The sequence below is a fragment of the Equus quagga genome, chromosome 9 (assembly GCF_021613505.1).
Source record: "Equus quagga isolate Etosha38 chromosome 9, UCLA_HA_Equagga_1.0, whole genome shotgun sequence".
NCBI classification, from domain to species: domain Eukaryota; kingdom Metazoa; phylum Chordata; class Mammalia; order Perissodactyla; family Equidae; genus Equus; species Equus quagga.
The window spans coordinates 893,389-916,196 of NC_060275.1; the positions used below are offsets into that span (position 1 = coordinate 893,389).

The window sequence follows — 22,808 nt, forward strand, 5'->3', positions numbered from 1 at the left end:
ACACAAGGAGGAATGCACACTGCAGAGAGGTGCCTAGGGCAGTGTGAATACAGGGAGGAGCACACACTGCGGAGAGGTGCCGAGAATGCTGTGAATAGAGGGAGGAGTGCGCACCGCGAAGAGGTGCCAAGGAGGGTGTGAATCCACATGGAAGTGCCCCACAGAGGCACTGACAGGCACACTTGGTCTCTGGTGAGGAGCAGCTCACACAGACAGCAGCATTGACAGCATGTGGAGTTTATTTGAGTTAAGTAGGAATGTCTTTCTATATTATAACATCAAAGAAATAATTTGAACATTAGAATTTGCAGAATATTAAACTTTCATTTCTAGTCTCAGAACAGTAGAGTAAGATGAATGCTTTACAGTAATAGTGAAATAATCAGGGCTTATTTTCAATAGAAACACAAGCTGGTTCGATCTGGAATTAAGTTTTGAAAAATAATAGAAAGGCAAGGATGCAGCCTCTGCTTGAGGAGGAGTGCCTGTCTCAGGGCCCGTCCCCAGAGGGCCTCTCTCCTGGGCCGTTCCTCTCACTGTCTCTGTCCACAGCCATCGCAAACCCTGCATCCCCTGCAGCGACTGGACGGTGCTGGAGCCAGGCTGGCAGATGCGCGGCCCTAGGAGGTGAGCTTGGAGTAGCTGGGAGGGGACAGCTTCCGCTTCAAGTACTTGAGGACGTAGAGTGGAAGACAGCTGACCACAGTGATTGCTGACACCTTCCACAGGAAGGTCACGGTGGTGATAAAGGCAACATCTGTGGGAAAGAAATTCAGGAACAAGTGTAAGAGGCAGCCAAGGAGGCCACCAGCCCCCACGGCACACGAGCCGCAGACCTCCCGCCTCCTGCCTGCTCTCTCCTGCGCCTCCCGAATCACTACCAGATGTCACAGAGGCGGCCCCCGCAGAGCCTTGGGTTTCTTTATCACAGTAGTTTTTACCCATATACCAGGGACAATGAATCCTTTCCATAGAACAAATGGAGCCAAGGTCTCAGAGAGTGTGTGTGACTAAACCACTCTTCTGTGTGCAGGCGCATGCGCATTGTGGCGCCTGGTCTGGCGGCAGCACCACACAGCGCAGCCTCTGTGACCTGTCTAGACCATCTAGGCCAACTGTTTCCTTCTAAGGCAGCGACTTTGCTGAGGTGTGAGACGTCGCTGCCGCCTGCCTCGTGTGCTCCTCAGCCTCACCACGTCCTCTCCAGTCGCCCTGCCCTGCCCCACAGGCCGACCTCTGCACTCACTGTAACAAGCTGCAGTCAGATGACAGCCACGTGACATTCTCATGGGGAGAGGCATACAAAAGACCAGACATTTACAGAGTTTGAGTCTACAAATGGCAGAAACCTCTTTAGGTCATCAGAAGGTGGGATAAAAAGACGTTAGTGGGAGTCACAGACTTTCAGACCAAACAATGGCACAGGAAAACCTGCTGGTCCGTGTGCAGTGTTTGGGACCCAGAGGGATGGGGTCACGGTCTGTATTTAACCATACTCTGAAAAAATCCTGGAAGTGTTTTCCAGGGGCTCAACCACTAAAAATTAAAGGGCAAAAATGCTGCGGGGAGGGATAAACGTCACCTTCCGGACATGAATCCTCACAAGCAGACCTAGGGTGCCTGGGGTCCCGGCCCTGTCCGCTGAGCCACAGAACCCTAAGGGGGACCCGGCGGCCCCACGCCTGTCACCACGCGGGAAGAGCCCTCGGCAAATGCTTACTGTTATGAGTTAGAGGCAAACAGTGAGTTAGAGGGAGCTGTCCAGATCAGTTATGTATCTTGACGAACACTGTTCTGCTAAACTATACTCTTGAAAGAAATGGTAACTTCACCTACCTAAGAAAGCTCCAAAAGACACTCTGCCTATGCCTGTTCAAGACAAAACAGGACAAAGACAAGAAAGGACAGATTAAGGGATATCAGGATATTTCAAGTGGTTGGCTAACAAATAAAGAAATACATTAAGAAGCAATAAAAACGACAGTGGGAAAAGCATTTGTCACTCTGGTTTTCACACCTTGTTCCACTGTGTGTCACCACATGACTTTTTAAGCACAACTGAAATACAGTAGTTATCTTACTGCAGCTTGAAGTCATACACCCAAACATTCCCCTACGGGACCCAGATCCACAAAGTCCCACAGGGATTTAGGCTCAAAACGCAAAACACCCTATATCCCGGCTGTGCTTTCGCTGCCGTGAAAGGGGCTGTGTACACACTGTTCCCTCACATTAAATTTAACGCCTGAGCACGTGGTTGCTCATCCTCAAAGTGTCCCTGTGAGGGGAGAGGCCTGTCCCCAGCTCACAGGGGAGTGAGCTGAGGGTCAGGGCGGGGCGTCACCTGCCCAGTGCACGTGACGTGGCGTGTCTGTCACCTCAAAATTCAGTTTATGCCTGCTCATTCTAGCAAGGGACCAGATGCAGTATTTGTATTTTGTTTTGTTGTGTGTTCTGTATGTATTACTGAAGGAAGGAAAGGTATGTTAAAATGAAATGCCATGAGGATAAACCCATTTCTCTCACACTCATATAGGAAAATATACGAAATGCTGCTTCTTTTTCTTTTTTGAGGAAGATTAGCCCTGAGCTAACTACTACCAATCCTCCTCTTTTTGCTGAGGAAGACTGGCCCTGAGCTAACATCCATGCACATCTTCCTCTACTCCATACATGGGATGCCTACCACAGCATGGCTTTTGCCGAGCAGTGCCATGTCTGCACCTGGCATCTGAACCGGCGATCCCTGGGCCGCCGAGAAGTGAAATGTGCAAACTTAATCGCTGCGCCACTGGGCCGGCCCCCAAATGCTTACTCTTAAAACAAAGGTAACTGAAATATTACAACTTGAAATTAGCCATTTCTTATAGCTATAAGCTATTCTTTTGGCGGATGTTTCTTTTAATACAAAAATATTAGCTTTTTATATGTTCCTCTCCATCTCTTCACCACTAAGCGCACACCTGGAAGTGAGCTCACCCAGCTGCTGCTTTCAGAGGGGAATCCCTTTCACTTCTCTGCCATTTATATGTAGTTATGCAAAAGAACAAAGTTCACAAATTCCCGCTGTTGAAACTCGCCTAAACATTCATCCATCTTGTGATGTGTAGCTCTGGTGCAAAGGATAGAGAGGTTTTCATAATATAGTAGCTGCAGGTTACGATCAATTTTCACCAAAAATAACCTGACGGTACACTGCTTCACTCCACGGAGTGGAAACAGAAGATCCTTTCCCCTTCCAGGGAAGTCAGTGTATCCCACAGACAGCGGTCGTGCGTCTGGACAGCGGCAGACTCGATTTTCAAGTGTCAACACTCTTTGCCTTAAGATGCACTTTCTGACAGTGCCGAAGTGTACCGACACAGACATAACACCAGTGCGGTGCTGTGACTTGATCACCGACCAGGGACAGCCCGACAGCACTGGAAGGAGGGCGAGTCTGACTGCACTGTTAACGCCAATCTTCCAGATTCTCGGGGCTACACGGGCCTTCCCCAACTCTCATCTCTGGCCCCACGCAGAACTCTGCTCTCATCTCTTCCCTGCTTTGTCAGTCACACACACAGCTCCTGGGTCAAGGGCCTGCTCTCTGAAGAACCCGCCCCTCTGTCACTCTGTGAGGACACCGGCCCTCCGTCGTGCCTACCCTGGGTACAGAGCCTGGCTCCACCCCTTCACATCAGCACTCACGGCAATTTCTGACCACACGAGGCTCCTTCTCTACAAGGGTCTGTGAGGCCCTCCCCATCCCACCCTTGCCACAGGGCCCTACAACAGGATCCTGCATCTGTTCCTAAAAAGCCCCCTGGGGAGGTGACCGGCATCTGTGCAGGCAGGGTCTTGGCGAGTCACCCTAATGTCCCTGGGAAGACAAGAGCCGATGCTTCCATGGCACGTCACAACTGGGGGCCAGCGGTCCTGCCACAACCCCACGTGAAGGCACTGTTCTCGTCACAGCTTCACGGAGGTCCAGGCACCTGGCTGAGGCCACACAGGTCAGTCTGGAACCAGGCCCACTGCCGCCCAGCAGGGGCGAGATGCTTTCGTGGTGGTGGCTGACCTCAGCCATATCAGGAGCAGAACTCTGGCCGAAGGGAGCGACCTAAGGCATCTGCCTCCTACCCTAGAAGGGCCCCCGTGAGTGAGCGAGTGCCCAGCAGCGCCATTCCTTCTGTTCGTGAAACATCACTGTCCTATAGGACGTTAATAGGCCTCACAGAGGGGTTGCAGGACAAAGCAGTTCAGGAAAGGCTGGTGCGGTGAACATGGAACATGCAGAACTTGCAGGTCTCTGGCCCCGCTTTCCTGCAGAGGGACCCCCAGGTGTGCATGTGGTGCAGACATTCCTGTCCCAGAGGGCAGGGTTGAGGACGCTGTGCAGACAGAGTTCACCTTCTAATCAGCCTGCCTCCGTGGACAATGCTTCTGACGCTGGCTCTCCCCACATCCTGCATGCCTGCACGGCGCCCCCGCATCCAGAGCCCCCCTGCCTCCTCAGGCTCAGCCTGTGGCTGTCCCAGGTGCTCCCCTCCTCAGGTGAACACCTCTTTCCTCTGAATCCGAGGCTCTGTCTTGTCGTCTCCACAGTGCCACCCTCACTCCTGACTCGTGGCACCAAACTGGTTTTACCTCTCCCTTGATGCTTCCAAGACTTTCTCTTTCTCTTGAAATTTCAAGAAAGCCAAGTCTTGGCGTGGACCCTGGCTCACGTGTGGGCGGGACTGCCCTGTGGGGCCTTCCCATTTACAGACGGTAGGCTGCAGGCCTGGACTTTCTCTGTGCCACTGCCTAAGTGACTGCCTCCGCTCGCTCTTTGTGGAACCCCCACTCGTCATAGGGTTGGCCTCCTAGATGACCCTGTGGTTTCCTCAGTGTCCATCCTCTTGCTCTACTTTCAGGAGGGCTCCGTGACTCATTTTCCAATCCTTCCGTTTATCTCTGCTATCAGGCTTCTAGGCTCCAAGGACTCTTTCTTGTTCTCAGAGCTCTGTTCTTGGTTAATGGATGCAGCTCTTCCCTCTGAAGTTCTCTGTGTTTCCTCCAGGTTCCCTCGTCCGTGTTGTCAGAGGTCCCCCTGCCCCAGGTGACCTGGCTCTCCGCACACGCACCAGCGAGGAACCACATGGCAGATGGCAGCCTCCTGTGACAGCTGGGGCTTGTCAGGGTGGGCCGTTCCAGAGCGGTCCAGTGACGAGCCTGTTTCAGTCTAGACGTCAGAATCGACAGGCCTCCCCTCCAGGACAACTCCATTCCTCTAGGAGGATCCTGCCTGCCAAGCAGGCTTGGCTGGCTCCCCCTGCATCTCACGGCCAGGACCGTGCCAGACGAATCATGGCGCCTGCTGCACGCAACGCGACCTTACAGGAGGGGCTTGCTTGCAGTAGTGTCTGCTGAGGCCTGATGGAGATTTGGGCTCACTTACTAACGGCAGGCAGGTTGCAGGTGTCAGTCCCAGGGTCCCTGGGGTGAGCTTCAGTTCAAATTCCAGGTCTGCTGTTCATGTTGGACACAGAGATGTTAGCAAATGAGAAACGTGGAAGTCAGCATCTTCATCCGTAACCTGGGTGGCAGGAACATGTCCGACTGGCCTCGCATAGCCATCAAGAGCACAAGAGGGTGATGGTCAGCTGCTGTTACAGATGGGGAGGACACCATCGGGGACATGAGGTAGTTCTCCCTTTTTTGGAAAAACTTGTGGAAAATTTCATCTCAGACCAGGAAAAGCGCTGCCTTCACCTTCTCAGGCGGCCCCTCAGTGGGGTTTCCAGTGTGCCACGTGGATGCAGGAGCCACATCCACACCGCTGGGCTCAGCCAGGCTTTGGGAACTCTGAGGACAAACACTGCCTGTGGCTTCATCCAACCATATTCTTCCTCTTCTCTCTGCCCTGATTTTAAAAACCTTACAACAGAAATCGTATGCAGTCCTATTAGCCAGGTCAATCGATTTGGGATGACACAGGGAAGTAACTAACCAAACTTTGGGTGTTCTCAAACTCTGGCTGGAAAGGGCTGACATCTGGGGAGAAGAGTGAGAAGCTGGGTTTGATAAAGCAGGTCAGGTGAGGTGGGTCAGAGCGGCTGGCTGCTCACGGGGAAGCAGGAAGCCTTGGAAAGGGACAGAGGGCTGTATGTGCCCAGCACAGGCACTCCACAAAGTGAGCTCACAGCGGCTTCTTCTCAACAGCTGATTCCTCCCAAGCAGAGCACCTGTGATGGAGTCAGGGCAACTCCTCAGTCAGTTCCTGGGGACCCTGAATTCAGGGAAGGAGGAGTGAGCAAGTCACATAGGCTGTGGAGGTTTGGGCAATTCCGACCTGTTCTCTCTGCAGTCCGTGGAATGTGGTGATGAGGACTGTGATGACAACCACCACCACTTCCTGCGTGCTCACATTCCTCCTCAGGTCTCGTCCAGCATCACCTGCAGAAAACAGGCTCAGGGCGGTCGAACCACTTTGTCACGGTCACCTGGCTAGTAACAGGTGGGCTGGTGTGGGAGAGAAGCAGGGAGGACGAGTCATAGTGTCGAGGGCCATGTCTCTGATGCCTCTGAAGATGCTGCTGATGCAGCTGGGCTGCTAACGGGGGCTGAAGCCGTCACCCCCATGCCCTGAGGCCTCTGTGGAGAGGGGACGGCAGGAGAGTGCTGCCTCTGTGGGCACCTGGGCTCCACCCGGGAAGCCCTCTTCCTTGGAGTGCCCACTGCTTTAATTACAAAAAAGGACAAACAATACGGCTCTTGTGGAAGGAATTCTTGAAAACCAGCACAACTTCAATGTCTTTCTAAAGCCAACATGGTGAAAATTTTAATTTTATAAATTATTGCAAGGAGTTTAATCTTTCCATCAAAATAAGCTTTTTTATCAAAATGAAGCTTTCTGATGTGGGTTTTATTGTGGCTGCCAACTTAAGACAATGCAATAAAAAGTAACAATAAAAAAATGCTTAAAAACCAATAATAGATAATTATTCAAAAAAGAATTCCAAGGGCTGGCCCTGTGGCCAAGTGGTTCAAGTTCACATGCTCCGCTTTGGTAGCCTGGGTTCATGGCTTTGGATCCTGGGCACAGACCTACTCCACTTACCAGCCACGCTGTGGTGGCATCCCACATACAAAATAAAGGAAGACTGGCACAGATGTTGGCTCAGGGCGAATCTTCCTCAGGAAAAAGAAAAAGAATTCCAAGGCAACTCACCGAAGTATTCATTCAGAAAGGCAAGCGAGGCGATGTAGCAGCCCAGGCTGAGGAACTCGGCCACGACCATTAGCCAGTGCCACGTCCTGACGGTCAGGGCCACCATCAGCAGCTCGGTGAGGATGAGGGCCGTGAAGGAGATGGCCACAACATGGACGAATTCAGACTCGAAAAGCAGCAGGGCCCCATACATGAGGATGCCGCCTGGAAGACAGCAAGGGGAGTGGAGAGGGCTTCCCACCGACAGCGTCCGCTGCTTGGACAGGAGTTCTAGTCCGAGGGAAGTCAGCTGGGAAACCCATCACAGAAATAGCTACTGATACTAAAACACCTAAGGGTAAGGGATTACATCCGTATCCACGCTTCTGTAGATTAACGATTTAAACTCTGGGTTATGACTAAGAGAAGATGTGGTCCTAGCTTGGTGGCTGAAGAGGATCAAGCAGTGGCCTAAGAGCCTTCTACTCTCTGCAGGAAGGGGCACTCCTGTACTCCATCAGCATGGACACTGCACACGCTAACGCAGGACATCTGGTCTACCTGTGCAGACACTTTCACAAGCCCGTCCACCTGCAGCACTAAACATGGGGTGTCAAGGACTTCTGATTATGTAATTCAGATTCTCAGAGCCTTGCTCCCACTCCGTGAAAGAAACCATTGTAGGGTACACAATGGGACAAGTGTGTGTTAACAATTTTCTGAATTCACATTTAATTTAAAACAGGTCAATTTTAGGTGACATGTGTGAGTAAAAACAGCAGTCCACGCCCAGTGTGACGAGGCCTGAAGACCAGATGCTGGAGTATCGATTTACAGGGTTAACAGAAAGCAGTATTTAAATGCTGACAAAATTTTAAGCTTTTGGAACTTAACTGGGGACGTGAAAACAGCACTGCTAACAGAAGACAAATCCTCAGTCCAGGAGAAAGGGGCCCGTCTTACCTTGGTAAATACTGATTAAAACCCAGACGAGGAACGTCTTAAAGGACAAGGATCTTCCCTAGGGCAAAGAAGGGAACAGCTCAGTTAATAGAGGGCAACAACATGGCGATGTGTGTCCCAGAAGCTGCGTGTGGGACTTCTCAGACCCAGGCCCCCGAGCCCAGCCCAGGTACCAACCAAGCGCCCATCTTCCTGCCTGTGCGTCCGAGCTGTGCACTGCGCACACCACACCTAGAGAGGTGCTCTGTTTTCTTTTGCTTGACCTTTAAGCCGTAGCTATACGTCCCTTGGCTTCCTAGTGACCCAGGCGTTGATGTGTACAAACAGTGAAATGCACTAGGGGAGAAGGACTTTCCTTGTAGTAAAAATAATTTCCCTTTACTTCTTTATTGCTTGGGAACAAACATTGCTATATATTTACTTTTTAGTTTCTTCATATGAAAAGGGTGGTCTATTACAAGGGAAGTCAGAATTCATTATCCCTTAGGTCCTTTCTGGAAAAGATGTCACACAAATAAGTCCAACACAGACAAACAGGATGGTTTCTTGTGCAATAACCTTCACTTTTAAAGCTCAGCATAGGTTATTAGGGATGGGCCAGGACAGAAGAATGCCAGCCTGTGCTCTTGTCTAACCACTCCTAAAGACATTTGTATCCAAGACAGAAGACTGTACTACCGTGTTGGTGTTGAGGGTCGCTAAAGGCCTGGGCATCAGGACAAAGCCCAACAGACCATCAGAACCATAGCATCATGTGACCACTGCGCTGATCCCGTGCCTCTGAGGCTATTTTCTGGAGCCAAAGAGTGACTCGGTTGGATAGAGCTGACAACATTTCCATTTACAGATGAGGAAGCATGAGAGGCCTGGCAACTTCCTTAAGTTCTCGCTGCAGGTGGGTAGTGCTAAGCAGCGTGCCTGAGCAGAGTCCAGAGCTCCGACTGCGACTGGGGTGCCCCAGCGCGGAAGGGACTAGCACAGCGACTTCAGAGGGGGATGTTTCAGAGTGACAGAGCGATAAATGCCACACACAAACGAACCTGGACGGGAGATGGAGGACACCAGGGACACAGCGAGACACACGGCCATGACACTGGAGGGGGATCTAGGTCTGACTCCCATCTCCGTCAAGTCGGCTGACAACTTTTCAGAAGAGACACAGGCCGAGTACGGCACCTTCAGTGTCCTCCTTGCTTACAAGGATCGATCTGAAAATGCTGGCCAAGCCTGACTCCTTAGGGTACATAAGTGTGAAGAGTCAGATTCAAGCCATCAATTTATTAAAAGGCAGAAAACTTTAATTTAAACATTTATATATTTTAATAGGTTCTCTTAGCATATATTTCCCAAGTGTGTTTCTCTGACTGGATACTAGCGGGTGTTGGGCCTTTGGTGATAAAATTCATGTGTCATTAAGTACATGGTTAATTTTATTTGAATATTTTAAAAGAAAATTTAACTTTAATTTTTTATACAGAAATAAGAGATTTACTTTGTAGCCAGATTTGCTGACATCTATTCAAAATTTATATGACATAATTATCAATTTACATACTGAAAGATGAAAAGGGAGCATTTGTGCTATTGCTCGCGTTAGGAAATGCAAGCTCATCAGACGGTTTTTAAAGACAGCTCACCAAAGGTGCAGTCAGTGCTCCTGTGTCCAAGCAGACTGTAGATTCATGAATCAAACACAATAGGGTGAGCATAAAAACCATCACTAAAATAAATAATTGGAGAAAAAATGCGAAAAATACACACGAACCACTTGTTCCTGGATGCGATGCTTATTAATGGGTCCCAGACTTCAGCTTTGAGAGACAAAAGTAAAAATCTCATTGCACTTAGTGGCACAGATATACTATGTGGGGAGGCAATTCATTCACGGCCCATCTGTGCTGCATGTCCAGGTGCTCTCCTGGGCCCGAGCACCTTGTCACTGGTTGAGGAAGACGAAGGATGGCCTCACGGAGATGATTCCACCAACCCCTCACTCACACGCAAGGAACTCTGTCCAGGTGCCGAGCAGATGCGGCTGAGCACCTGGACGGCCAGGGACACCCCTCCCCAGCTATGTCTGGCACGCACTTAACTCGTGTGCCTCTGTGAACAGAAATGGTAACGGTACAGACCTCATGTGGACAAAATTAAATAAGCACAATGCCACAAACCTAGCGAGCATTCAGTAAATGCTTGTCATCATATTTTCATGTTAAAATTACAGACTTCAGAAAATACATTTCTATTACACATCGACCAAAACTGTAAAAAAATAAAATCCAGCTAATTTTTGGAAAGATTAACCCACCTGAAGGTCACATGAATAAAACTATTAATATGATTGTTTAATGTGGTTAAGAGCTACAGAAGCGCTAAGGGCCACACTGTGTAGCACATAGAGAGGCCGTGCTGACGTGCACACTGACGGGACGTGTGGTTACACACGAAGGGAGGATGGGTGCTGAGGCCACAGCTCAGCAGTGCCAGGACTCAGGCTGCCCCACCTTTGTGACCACTCCTCTCATCTTAACTTATTCTCCTAGTCTACCTCCTTGCTACTTTCTCTGATTCCTGCTGGAACAAAGGAAGATGGGTGTTTCCTCTCACATCCCCATAGTGACAACTGCGTTGGAGGAGTCTGGGGGTGGAAGAATGGTTCAGGACGACTAAAGGGCGGGGACACGGAAACGCCAGAACAACTTCTGAAGGGAGGCAGGGCTGGTGCCCGCTGGGGTCGAGGAGGAAACCTGTGAAAGAACATGCTCTGACTCTGGGCAGGAAGCAAGGGCTTCCAAGCACCAAGAACGTGCAAGCTCGTCAGGAGAGAAGAGGGGGCAGAAGACACGGGCACAGGGGCGGTTGGGGCGGCGGCTAGGACAGCGCTTTTTCACATGGTATTCTGATTCCTGACTCCACTGACACTTCTGTTTCTTGTACTACTGGTTTGAGATCATGGTTATTGATTTCTTAAAGTTCTTATTCCTTCATTCTAAAGGGGATGAACTCAATTTCATCCAATGAAATATAACTCTCAGAATAGTACTGAACGTGCAATATAACGCACAGAGTATTTCTGAACAGGTTAGACAAGAAGCAGATGCTCACCAGAGTGTGCTTACTGCCGGACTAACCCGCTTCAGGTGGGGCTCAGGGGGAGAGATTTGCGAAAGCTTCAGAATCTAGGAAGGACACGGCTACAGTTCTGCTAATGCAATTCTCTTCATCTATCCCAGGAAGGAGGAGGTATTCTAGGCTTTGCCTCGTCAACCACCTGTGTTGCGGTGCCGTCGAGAGTGGCACAGATGGCTCCATAGACCCTCCCCAGCTGCCCTCGGCTGGTCCTCACATGGACCCCGAACAGCCACTAGCACTGAGGCACTAGCCTTGGTCCAGTCTGACTAAACTATCTGAATGCCAACAGTTTTTCCACAAGTGTCCTTCTTCTGCCCCTTGGTCCCAGCCAGGATGCCACACTGCCTCTCTCATCACATCTCCTGAGGCTCCGGAGATCTGGCCAGCCCCTTCCTCTTTCCCATCTTCAATGACCCGGACACTTGTCAAAGCTCCGGTCAGCGATGTTGTGGAATGCCCCAGTGTGCGTTTGCCTGCTGCCTTCTAAGGACTGGACTGTTGGGGCAGAAAGGGCGGCGTGTCCCCCAGTGTGCCGCACTAGGAGGACATGGTGTGTGTTCACTGGTTACATGACTTCTGCCCACTTGGTTAAGACGGTGTCTTCCGGGTTTCTTGCTGTTCAATTACATTTTTTCCCTTTGTATTTGTATCTTGGGAAAACTGGGCCGGCCTGGCGGCATAGAGGTTAAGTTTGCGTGCTCCACTTTGGCAGCTTGGGGTTTGCTGGTTAGCATCCCAGGTGCAAGCCTAGCACTGCTCATCAAGGCACGCTGTGACGGCCTCCCACATACAAAATAGAGGAAGATGGGCACAGATGTTAGCTCAGGGACAATCTTCCTCACATACACAAAAACACAAAAAAAATCCAGTTATCTTGGGAAGACACTTCCAGACAAAGCAGGTACTGTCTCTCTCCATTCCTCTGCCCACGGACTTCTGTGCCCACTGGGGCCTCTGCACAGCACTTGCTGCTCTGTGTTCCCACGTGCCTTCCCAGCTCCCTCATGCTCTCACCTGTGGAACGGAATGCCCCACTGGGGAGGGGTTCTCTCTCTATATATATTAGTAAGGACTTGGGGTGTTGGCTTTATTCTGGGGTTATAATGCAATACCACTGTTATTTATCTTGTTGCTCAAGATGCTCCAAGTCTGGCTGTCAGGCACTCTTCCAGGCTGAGGCCTGTGCCATCTGACATGCCACCATTACTGGTGGTGTTCATCTCTGAGCCCATCCTTACTTTCTGGCTCACAGCTGCTCCAGGCTCATCTTGCACTTTCCCTGTCTAAGGTGCTGGCACTCCACTTAGTGCCTGACGGCGTGGCATCTCCTCTGGGATCTGGACACCGGGTTGCTCCCTGCCACTGCACTCCCGCTCAGCAGATGACCTAGAACATGTGTGCACACGTGTCTGTGTTTCTTTCTGCATCTGTCTGTACCTGCACTAACATGCATCACCTGACTCCCCCCAGCCCAGCAGCCCCCGCCTCATAGTGAGAAGGCTGGTTCTCGTCTGCTGCCACGCAGCACCATCCGCTCAGCCCTGGGCCACACACAGAGCAGGTCCCTGCAGAAACACGTGACCCACGGAGTCCGGGGTTGTGTGTGGCTCTTCTGGTCTCCAGCCTCCCAGCAGACTCAGTCAGACACTTTTCCCAAAGTGACTTAGAGCAGCTCCTCTCCTCCCCCACCCACCCCGACCCTATGAAACTGTGACTCAGCGCCGTGTGGTCAGATTCATCACAGTCTGCGCTCCAGCTCTCCCGACTCCTCTCTGGGCGGGCCGCAGTCCTTAGGGTTCTGAGAAGCGCAGTCTCGTGCCCAGCACAGTGCCAGATGAAACAGACCCCTCACCCCAAAAGTGACCCTTTTCAGTCACCCCCTCCCACCCCAAAACCTTTGGCACCACTGATCTGTTTTCTGCCCCTGTAGTTTGCCTTCCTCAGAGTGTCAGATAAATGGGATCATACAAACTTTTGAGTCTGGCTTCTTTTGTGTAACAAAACGCATCTGAGATCCATCCGTGTTGTTGAATTGATGGTTTTTCTTCTCATTGCTAAACACTCTCCCACTGTATGGCTGTGCCAGTCACTGGTTGAAGGACATCCGGTTGTTTCCAGTTTGGGGCAATTATGACAAAGCTGCCATAAACAGTCACATACAGAATTTTGTAGGAACATAAATTTTCATGTCTCTTGGGTGAATACTCAGCTGTAGGCTTGCTGGGTCCTATGGTAAGTACATGTTTAACTTTACAAGAAACTGCCAAACTGTGTCCCAGAGTGGTTGTGCCATTGTGCATTCCATCAGCAATGAGTGGGAGCCGCTGTTGCTCCATATCTTTGCCAGCACTTGGTACTGCTAGCATTTTAGATATTTGCCATTCTAATAGGTTGTAGTAGTATCTCATTGTTGTAATTTGCATTTCTCTAATGAAAAATGATGTTGAGCATTTTTCCATATGTTTACTTGCCATCTGTACATCATCTTTGGTGTGGTGCCAATGCAGGTCTTTTGTCTATTTAAAAAATTGGTTTGCTTTCTTTTTGAGTTTTGAGGGTTCTTCATATATTCTGAATACAAGTCCTTTATCAGAAGTGTGATTTGCAAATATTTCCTATCAGTCTGTGGCTTGTCTTTTCATTTTCTTAACAGTGTCATTCACAGAACAAGTTTTTAATTATGATAAAGTCCAATTTATCAACTTTTTCCTTTATGAATCATGCTTCTGACCCCATATCTAAAAACACTTTGCCTAACCCAAGGTCATGCACGTTTTCTTCTAGAGGTTTATAGTCTTACATTTTACATTTAGGTCTATGACCCATTTTGAGTGAACTTCCGTAGAAGGTGTGAGGTGTGGGCTGAGGTTCTATTTTTGCCTGTGGGTGACCAATTGTTCCCACATCCTTGTTGACAAGATGATCCTTCCTCCGCTGGATTCCCTTTCACATTTGTCAAACATTGGGTGACATGTGTGGCTCTCCTTCTGGGCTCTCTGTTCTGTTCCACTGATTGATGTGTCTATCCTTTGCCAATAGTACAGCACCTTCACAGCTGTTTTACAGAAGGTCTTGAAATTGGGGAGTGTGAGTCTTCCCATTTTGTTCTTCTCTCCCCAAACTGCTTTGGTAATTCTAGTTCACTTGCCTTCCCACATAATCTTAGAATCAACTTGTCAATGTTCAACACCATGGAGTTTTTCAATCCATGAACACGCATGTTACACCTTTCTGAAACCTCTTTCACTGTGTTTTCGTTTTCAGCATACGGACCCTGCACATACGTTGTTAGAGTTAAATCAAGTATTTCACTTTTTTAGGCTATTATAATCAGTGTTTAAAATTTTTTTCAGACCCAGACTGTTGAATTAGTTTTCAATTAGAAATGATTAAAAATATTTTTTCCTTGTATCCTGCAAGCTTAGTTAAGCTCACTAGTCCAGGAGGTTTTTTGTGGATTCTTTAGGATTTTGGCATCTGCAAACAGGTATTCGTATTTCTTCCTTCCTAATTTCTGTATTTAGTGTCTTCCTGCCTTAGCACTATCATAATTAAAATTACGTAAGGATACAAATACACATTTCAAAATCTAAAACCATTTTGAGAATATTTAACGGAAAATGAAAAATAGTAAAGTAGTCCTAATAGTTCAATATCTGACCTTCCACGGATTTTTAAGAACCTACGTGACCTCTGACAGTCAGTACAACCACAGCCAGTGTCTCCACAGTTGGTAAGTAGTTTAGTTTATCATGAACACAGAACTACGTACCAGTGACTGAGTCTACAGCTACGAGTCTGAGATGCCTCGGGAGCACGTGGGCAAGCTTGGCTGACCATGGTCACCTTACCAGTCCTGACCCCTGCATCTCAGCTCAGGGGGCTTTTCATAAGAGGCCATAGACCACTCAGGACAAATAAAGTCATCTGTAGAGTCAGGAGAGGGATAAATACATAAAGACAGGACGAACTCCCTATCATACTGGCAGCACCCAGAAAATTAGAAATGACTGTACTCATCACAATCAAAGTTTAATAACCCAAAGCAGAATCTGACCTTCAAAAGAGGAATACCAAATATTATTGTTACAAATACATCACTCTCTGAAGGGATGAAAATCATATGGATTTAGGAGTTAGGAGGAAATGTTGCCTCTCTGTTGAACTGACTTGCCCAGTGGTCACTAAACAGACACTGTGTCCCAGTAGGTGTTGGCTGATCTTGTTAGAGCAGGCGGTCAAATAAGTATCAAAACAGGGTATTTTATGTCAAAGTGTAGCACTCTCCTCTGTTTTGCAAGGGATGTGCACTCTGCTTCCCTTGATTATCTTTGAAGGTATTTTATAAAGTTACTGTGACCTGAGATTTCTGCTCAGAACTCGTCAGAACTCCTAGATAAATTATTCATTGGACACTTACTTATATTCCAATTTGAGGCTTATTTTATGCTGCTGCCGTATGCTCTTGTTTAACTATTATTTAATTTATCCTGAATTTACATTTTCTTTTCCTGACTAAATGCAGGCTTATTGAGACCAGGACCCACCAGCCCCAGCACAGCACCCTCCACAGACCTGCCAACACTGATGGAGCCAGATGGGCTACACCACCGCCCAGTGCCCGGCTATCAAAGGTACTGGATAGCAGAGCAAAGTGTAATGTTCAGAAAACTTGGCCAACGTTCAGAAGCAATATACAGCTTCAAAATATTTCTCTGGCTTCAATAAGAAAAAAACTCTCAATTTTTATCAAGGTAAGTGGTTCAGTACCTCAGTGCTACTTTGTTTTCAAAGGACTTGAAGTATACCAGATTTTTAAAGATGTATATACTGGCCCAGTGGCGTAGTGGTTAAGTTCGCACACTCTGCTTCAGCGGCCCAGGGTTCACCGGTTCAGATCCCAGGCGTGGACCTACACATGGCTCATGGAGCCAGCCATGGCCATGTCTCACATAAAATAGAAGAGGACTGGCACAGATGTTAGCTCAGCAACAATCTTCCTCAAGCGAAAAGAGGAAGATTGGCAACGGATGTTAGCTCAGGCCAATCTTTCTCACACACACACGCACACAAATACACACACACACACAAATACACACACACACCATGAAGACAAACAGTACAGATTTTGGATGTTGAAGAAAAAGATCCTAGAGAAAATAAGTGACTGAACTCTTGTCAAAATAGTTTAGGAATGGGGTCCTGACTTTAGGATACTGACACATTCTGAACTGTTGACCACCTTGCCAAAACTGGGAAGGTAGTACCCTTAACGTGATCCAGCTTAATCAGAATCGCACATGGTTTCCTGACATCCCCTCATGTTGAATGTATCAGCTAATGGCATGGAATTGACCGACTCATGCCTACAGTCAGAGATGAGCTGGCTAGTCAAGGCAAAAACCTGTGACCTGTAAATGTATACACTGTACTTGGAGTAACTCAGAAACCCATAAGAAAGATGCTGTGGGTACACTCTAAATCCTTAACAATGGTGAAAACATGTGTCCTGCTAGTGGTCAAGTCTGCATTTGCACTCAGTCCTCCTGATAATTCCTCCCACCTTGACCACCTGGCAGCAACAACCGGGCTGTCCTGCAGTGACCTTAATGCAACTTAGATACCAAGATCCCGACGGCCTCCAATTTTAGGGTCACTCATCTCGTTTCCTACTCTTACAGGAAAAGCTGTCTCCCCTTCCATTTGGGAGGCAGTATTGAAGCCAACATTTCTGGAGTCTCTGGAAATAAGGAAACACACGATCCACCAAAATTATAATTATTTGCAATAGCTTCCTGTAGTTTTTTGATCTTCAATCCTATTCTGCTTTACTGAAGGATAATGGTTTTACCATTTTAGGATATTAAACCAAAGAGTTTTCCTCTACTTATAATATTCACAGTGATGTTAGCGTCATGACAACAATGCTTGAGATATATATATGTCTTATTATCAAATCAAATACTATCAAATATAAGGTTTGGTATTTTATTCTACTTTACACTATATTAGTGAGCTAGCCTTACTTTTGTTTTGATTATAAAAGTAATACGGACATCTTGTATTTTTTTCAAGGAACTTTAAAATCTTAATTCCATCAGATCCTTACAGCACCAAGAAATCCAAAGATCTAAGTGGCTCCAGCACCACTCTGACTGGTTAGTGGTCAGCTGGGCTCACGTCTGGCTGCTTAACACCTCATCTAATTCTTTCTCATTACACCATACTGCCATAGCTTTAAACGTCTGAGTTGATAATTTCAGGTTATCAACTGTAAACCCAAATTTAATATGGGGTTAGTGGGTTTTGTTCTCAGCGTTGGTTCAGGAAAAGCCAGCCTTTCGGAAGATTCCAAAGCCGCCACAATTTGTATTTGGGGAGTTAAGTGGGTCTTCCACCCCATGCAGCCTGTTTTCTATGCTATAAACATACACTTTCATAAAAAATGTGATAAACTCAAAACTTCATTCAGATATATTTTAGTCTTAACACAGCCTAGTTTTAGGCCGAGTGAGTGAATCTTTTGCATAACTTCAGGGAAGCGTAGTTTTCTGGGTGGACTTTCTTCCCAGTAGCGTTACTGCAACAACAGCATCTGGGTCTCAGGGGCAGAAACACACTATTGATAGTTTTCAGATATAGTTCTGAAATCCATAAGTAGAGAGACTGGGCACGCACAGGAAGTTCCTAGTCAAGGCTCCTGGTTTTCTAACTGTGGATGCTGCACCATGCAGCACACAGGCAGGAAGAGGGTCCTGTTGCAACACAGCCATGCTGGCCAGGTCCAGCCACAGCCAATAAGCATCCTTTACACAGAAATAGGACAGGAGCTCCTATCAGCACTGGGTGTGCTCAGGAGTCTATCTGCTAAATTCACAAAAGTTCCACAAATGGTTTACAGCACCCTTTAATATTATAATTTTATGCATGATATCAGAGCTTTATTGCAAACATTTAAGAAAACAATTAGTTTCCCTGGTACGTTTTCCCCTTTTGAAATTTAACTCAAAAGGAAAATGCCAAAAATAACTAGTAGAAATGAAAAAGTATCTGGAAGGACAGAGAACAGATTATTTCAAACCTGCTTGGAAACTGCCTCACGACTGACTGGCACATTTCTCATAGCAAATCTTCTCATAAAATGCCAGGAGGGTTTGTTAGTGGCTGGAAAGGCAGCCTAGCCTCAGAGCGTACCTTGGTGAGGTCCTTGTAGAGCTCTGGGTAGAGCATGGCCATCTCGGGCTTCACATCCTGGTCCAGCACTAAAGAGAACACGGGGAACATGGTGTATATGGTTGCATATCTGGAACCGAGAGGAGAGTCACGTCAGGGCGAAGCTCACGCAACACCACGAAGACCTTTGCAATCGGAGGCCAGAGGCTCAAAACTGAATACAACAAAAGTAAGCGGGCAGCCAAGTACACTTTTTCCTAAAATTTAACACTGACCTCATAGCACAATCATGTGGTCTATAAGCCACAAATGCCCACAGGTAGCGGAACCTATTTTTTTTTCTTTTTAAATTAAACTTTTCATTTGAGATCATTACGGACCTGCATATAGTTACCAGAAACAACACAAAGAGACCCCGAGTGCCCTTTGCCCAGCCTCCCCAATGGCAGCATCTTGCAAAACTGTAGCCCAATCCCCCAGCCAGGGTGCTGGCTCTGACCCAGTCCAGACACAGGGCATCCACCACCCCAGGGCCTCTGGATGCTGCTCCCCTCTCGCCCCTAGAGCCTCCACCACCCCAGGGCCTCGGGACACCGCTCCCTTCCAGCCCCTAGAGCCTCCACTGCCCGAGGGCCTCTAGACGCCCACTCCCCTCCTGCCCCTCCTTAGCCCTGGTCACACTCATCTGTCCTTCATCTATAAGTCTGTCATTTCAAGGTTATCTGCACACAGCACAGAGGAGATGGCATTTGGGGGTTGGCTTTTCCCCTTAGCCTGATTCCCTGGAGAGTCACCCAGGTGTTGCTATACCAACAGTTCCCTCCTTTTGATGGCTGAGTAGTATCCGTGGTTGTGGATGAACCAGTCTCTGTACCCCAGTCATTCACTGAAGCACATCTGGGTTAGTCCCAGTTTCTAGTTATTACAAATAAAACTACTATAAACAGTCACTGCACAAATTTTTTTTTGTGAAAGTAAGTTTTCATTCATTTTGGACAGAAATGCCATATGGGATCATATGCCCAGAAGTGTAATTTCTGGGTCACATGGTAGTGGTATATTTAGTGTTTTAAAGAAACTACCAAAATGTTTTCCAGAGTGGCTGCACCATTTCACATTCCCACCAGCAATGTAGGAGATCCAGTTTCTCTGAATTCTCACTATAATTCGGTATTATCACAGATTTTTTAGCCATTCTGAGAGGTATGTAGCGGTATCTCCTCATGGGTTAAACTTGCATTCCCTGATGGTCAGTGATGGTGAACATCTTTTCATGTGCCTTGGCCATCTCTATCTTCTCTTGGGCGAAGTGTCTGCTCATGTCTGTCATCCGTTTTCTAGTTAAACTGCTCTTGCTGTTGCGTGCTGAGTTCTTCACATATTGCTGAACATGTGGCTTGCAGCTACTTCCCTCTGGTTCCTGGAAGAACTCCTTCCTGGATGGAGCCGTGTGCCGTCCTTTCCGGCAGCACTGGAGACAGGGGTGCTGTTCCTTCTGGCCTGTACTCTGAGGAACTTGCTGCCACTGGAACTGTTCTGCCCACAGGGAGGGTGCCTTCTCTGTCACTGCTTTCAAGGTGTTTATCTTTAGTTTTCCTAAGTTTGACTGTGATGTGTCTTGGTGTGGATTTCTTTGAATTTATCCTATTGGGGGTTTGGTGACCTTCCTGAATTCCAGTGAGGTGTAATTTCAGTGTGCAGTGTAGCAAGTTTGGACAGTGTTTACAGTCCTATAACTTCCCGCATGGTCACAATACAGAGCATTTCCATCCCTTGTGACCATCCCGGGTCAACCCCGCATACTGCCCAGCCCAGGACAGGCAACGGAGAATCTACCCACGGCACTATAGGGCAGATGTGCTTCCCCAAGTGTCACATGGATGGGATCAGACAGCACCAACTCCCTGTGTCTAGCTGCTTTCCTGGGCACAAAGGCCTTGAGCCTCACCCAGCATGGTGTGTGTCGTCTGCCCTCCTCTGCTGCTGTGTGGATTGAAGGCAATGTGTTCCCCTGTCCGTCAGCTGACGGGTGGGTTGTCCCATCTTGGGTACCACAAAGACAGCAGGGCATGTCCACGTACCAGTCCTTGCGTGGACTCGTGTTGGCTCACGTGGAAGCGTGTGATTAATCTTACAAAAACGGCCAGGCTGTGTTCTGGAGTAGGCTCGCCTTTTGCATTCCTTCCAGCAACATGCTCCACATTCCTGGCGACACTTGGTACCATCAGCCTTCTTAATGTGGCCTGTGTAGCGGTATCTCACCGTGGGTTAAATTTACACTTCCTATAACTGATGATGTTAAATAGATTTGTGTGCTTATTGGCCATTCTTAAATCTTCTTTTGTAATATATGTTCAAACCATTAGTCTTTTTAAAAAAATAGAGCTGTGTGAAGACCATGAACTATTCCGGATACAAACCTCCTGTCTGATAGGGGTTCTGAAACCGGTTTCTCCCAGTCTGCGTTTTTATCTGATTCATGTAGTCTTTAGAAGAGCGAAGACTTTTAATTCTGATACAGTCCATTCTGTCAGCTTTTCAATGGTTCATGCTTTTGAACCTAAGATATTTGCCTATGGAAGGGTTCCAGGATTTCCAGCTGTTACTCCTGGAAGTTCAGCAGCCACTTCCCCTCTGTCGGGCACTGGTCCCTGCTGCCCACTGTACACTGTTGGAAAACAGGCTTTCAAGTGTTTTATCCTGTCTTCCAGCTGGTAGAGCTTCGAAGACAAGCCCCAAACCCTAGTGATGCGCCTGCAAAGCTCAATGTCTCTCAAGGAGACGTGTGCAGTGGAGAATTTCTCTGAGTGCCAACCCTCTCCTGGGTGCCTGATTGGGACAACATCCAGCATCTCACAGCACTCCCAGGCTCTCTCCGTGGGTCCCTGTGAGGCCATGAAGTGATCCCACTCTTCCCGCCGCCCCTGGGGTTGGGGACGTCAGGTGCACTCAGGCTCTTTCCAAGGAGTGCCTTTGAGGGGAGCGCACTCCCAGGGCCTGTGGGGGGTGCCCGTGCAGGCTGTGCGTGGGCAGTGGGTCGAGGGGGAGCACCCACGCCTGCCACCACAGAGCCAGCCCGAACCTCACGCCTGTCAGGCCTCACAGAGGAATCAACCAACAGTCCAGGTGGGCCTCCCCTGGGTCCCCGTTCCCAGACAGAGACAATGGAGTGAATAAAGATAAAAACCACGAACTAGGTGAAACTGAATTCTGTCAACTGTCTTGTAGCTTCTAGAGCCAGTTTTTTGATCAGAGGAGAATATTAATTTAGTCAGCTTAGATTCTATTTGATAAAAACAACACATTGCTTCCTGCACAACTCTTTCTATTTGTGTTCCAGCTGAGGGCAAAACTGATTTTATCACTTATTTTTGAAGAAGCTTAACCTGAAAACATCTCCCTTCCATTCCTACCAAATTTGGGGCAGTCACGCTTAAGAAAACTATAGATGCCTCATTCACGTGAGGGACACGCAGAGAAACTTTCAATAAACGCAATAAACAGGAGCTTTAAAAACAGTTGGGGCTGGTGCTGACGAGGGGAAGGATCAGGAGAGGCAGGCCCAACACGGTCCTTCCGGGACTCGGGCAGTTCTTACGTAAGAAGCAGTCACCCCGTCCCTTAACTCTTCCCAATGTTTCAGAGCCATCATTTTTAAAATGCGAAAGAAAGTGAGAATGGTTATACCTTTCTTTGGCCTCCAAGAAGAAACGCACTGTACCAATTCAAGACATAATGAGCATCACTGCGCAAATTCTCGCTCCTTACAGTAATTCTGTAAGAATCACTGCCGGGGAAACGTAAAACCAGCCGCGGCTCACCTCGAGCACGCCCCCCGCCTCTGAAGCTGAGGCCCTGAGCAGCGGGCCTGGACTCGGCGCACAGCCGCCCCACCCGGCGGACTGCTGGGCACGCGGTCACTCACGCGGAAACGCCCGCCGGCCCAGGGCGGCCCGCGCCCGCGGAGGTTCTCCCGGCTGCGGGCCCGGCTCGGTCCCTCACAGCCTCCCTCGCGAGCGCAGGACCGGCTCCCGGCCGAGGGCGCGGAGGGCGGTGACGCCGCGGCCGACACTGCTCACCTCGCGCAGGAGTTGAGGTGGCAGCAGCCTGCTGTGCGGAGGACGCGCTCCTGTTTTCCTCACGACTGATCTACTTACAGACCCGAGGCGGCCGGGCCAGGCGAGGCGGGCGGAGAGGACCTCCCGCCCAGGGAGAGCCCGGCTGCCGGGCTCGGAGCGCGCCGCCCACTCGGACGCCGCTCACGTCCGGAGCCGAGCTCCCAGCTCCCCCCGCGCCCACAGCACAGGCCCAGCCGGCTCCCGCACTCGCCGCCCGCGCTCCTCCCACAGGCGGCCCGGCTGTGCGC

At 48.8% G+C, this 22,808-nt stretch overlaps 1 protein-coding gene across 8 annotated transcripts in view; it reads right to left on the reverse strand.

Moving 5' to 3' along the window:
- Positions 1–221: 221 nt before the first annotated feature.
- ATP9B (ATPase phospholipid transporting 9B (putative)) overlaps positions 222–22,808 on the reverse strand; it is a 280,330-nt gene continuing 257,743 nt past the window's right edge. For 4 of the 8 annotated variants that reach the window (XM_046672314.1, XM_046672313.1, XM_046672312.1 and 1 more), the window contains 5 exons: positions 18,464–18,572; positions 8,138–8,195; positions 7,196–7,399; positions 1,837–1,869; positions 222–757 (listed from right to left, as the gene is read on the reverse strand). In XM_046672314.1, coding sequence (XP_046528270.1) covers positions 621–757; positions 1,837–1,869; positions 7,196–7,399; positions 8,138–8,195; positions 18,464–18,572 — 541 coding nt within the window. In that variant the 3' untranslated portion in view covers positions 222–620. The remainder of the gene's footprint in view (positions 758–1,836; positions 1,870–7,195; positions 7,400–8,137; positions 8,196–18,463; positions 18,573–22,808) is intronic. The other 4 variants (XM_046672315.1, XM_046672311.1, XM_046672316.1 and 1 more) reach the window with 4 other exon arrangements.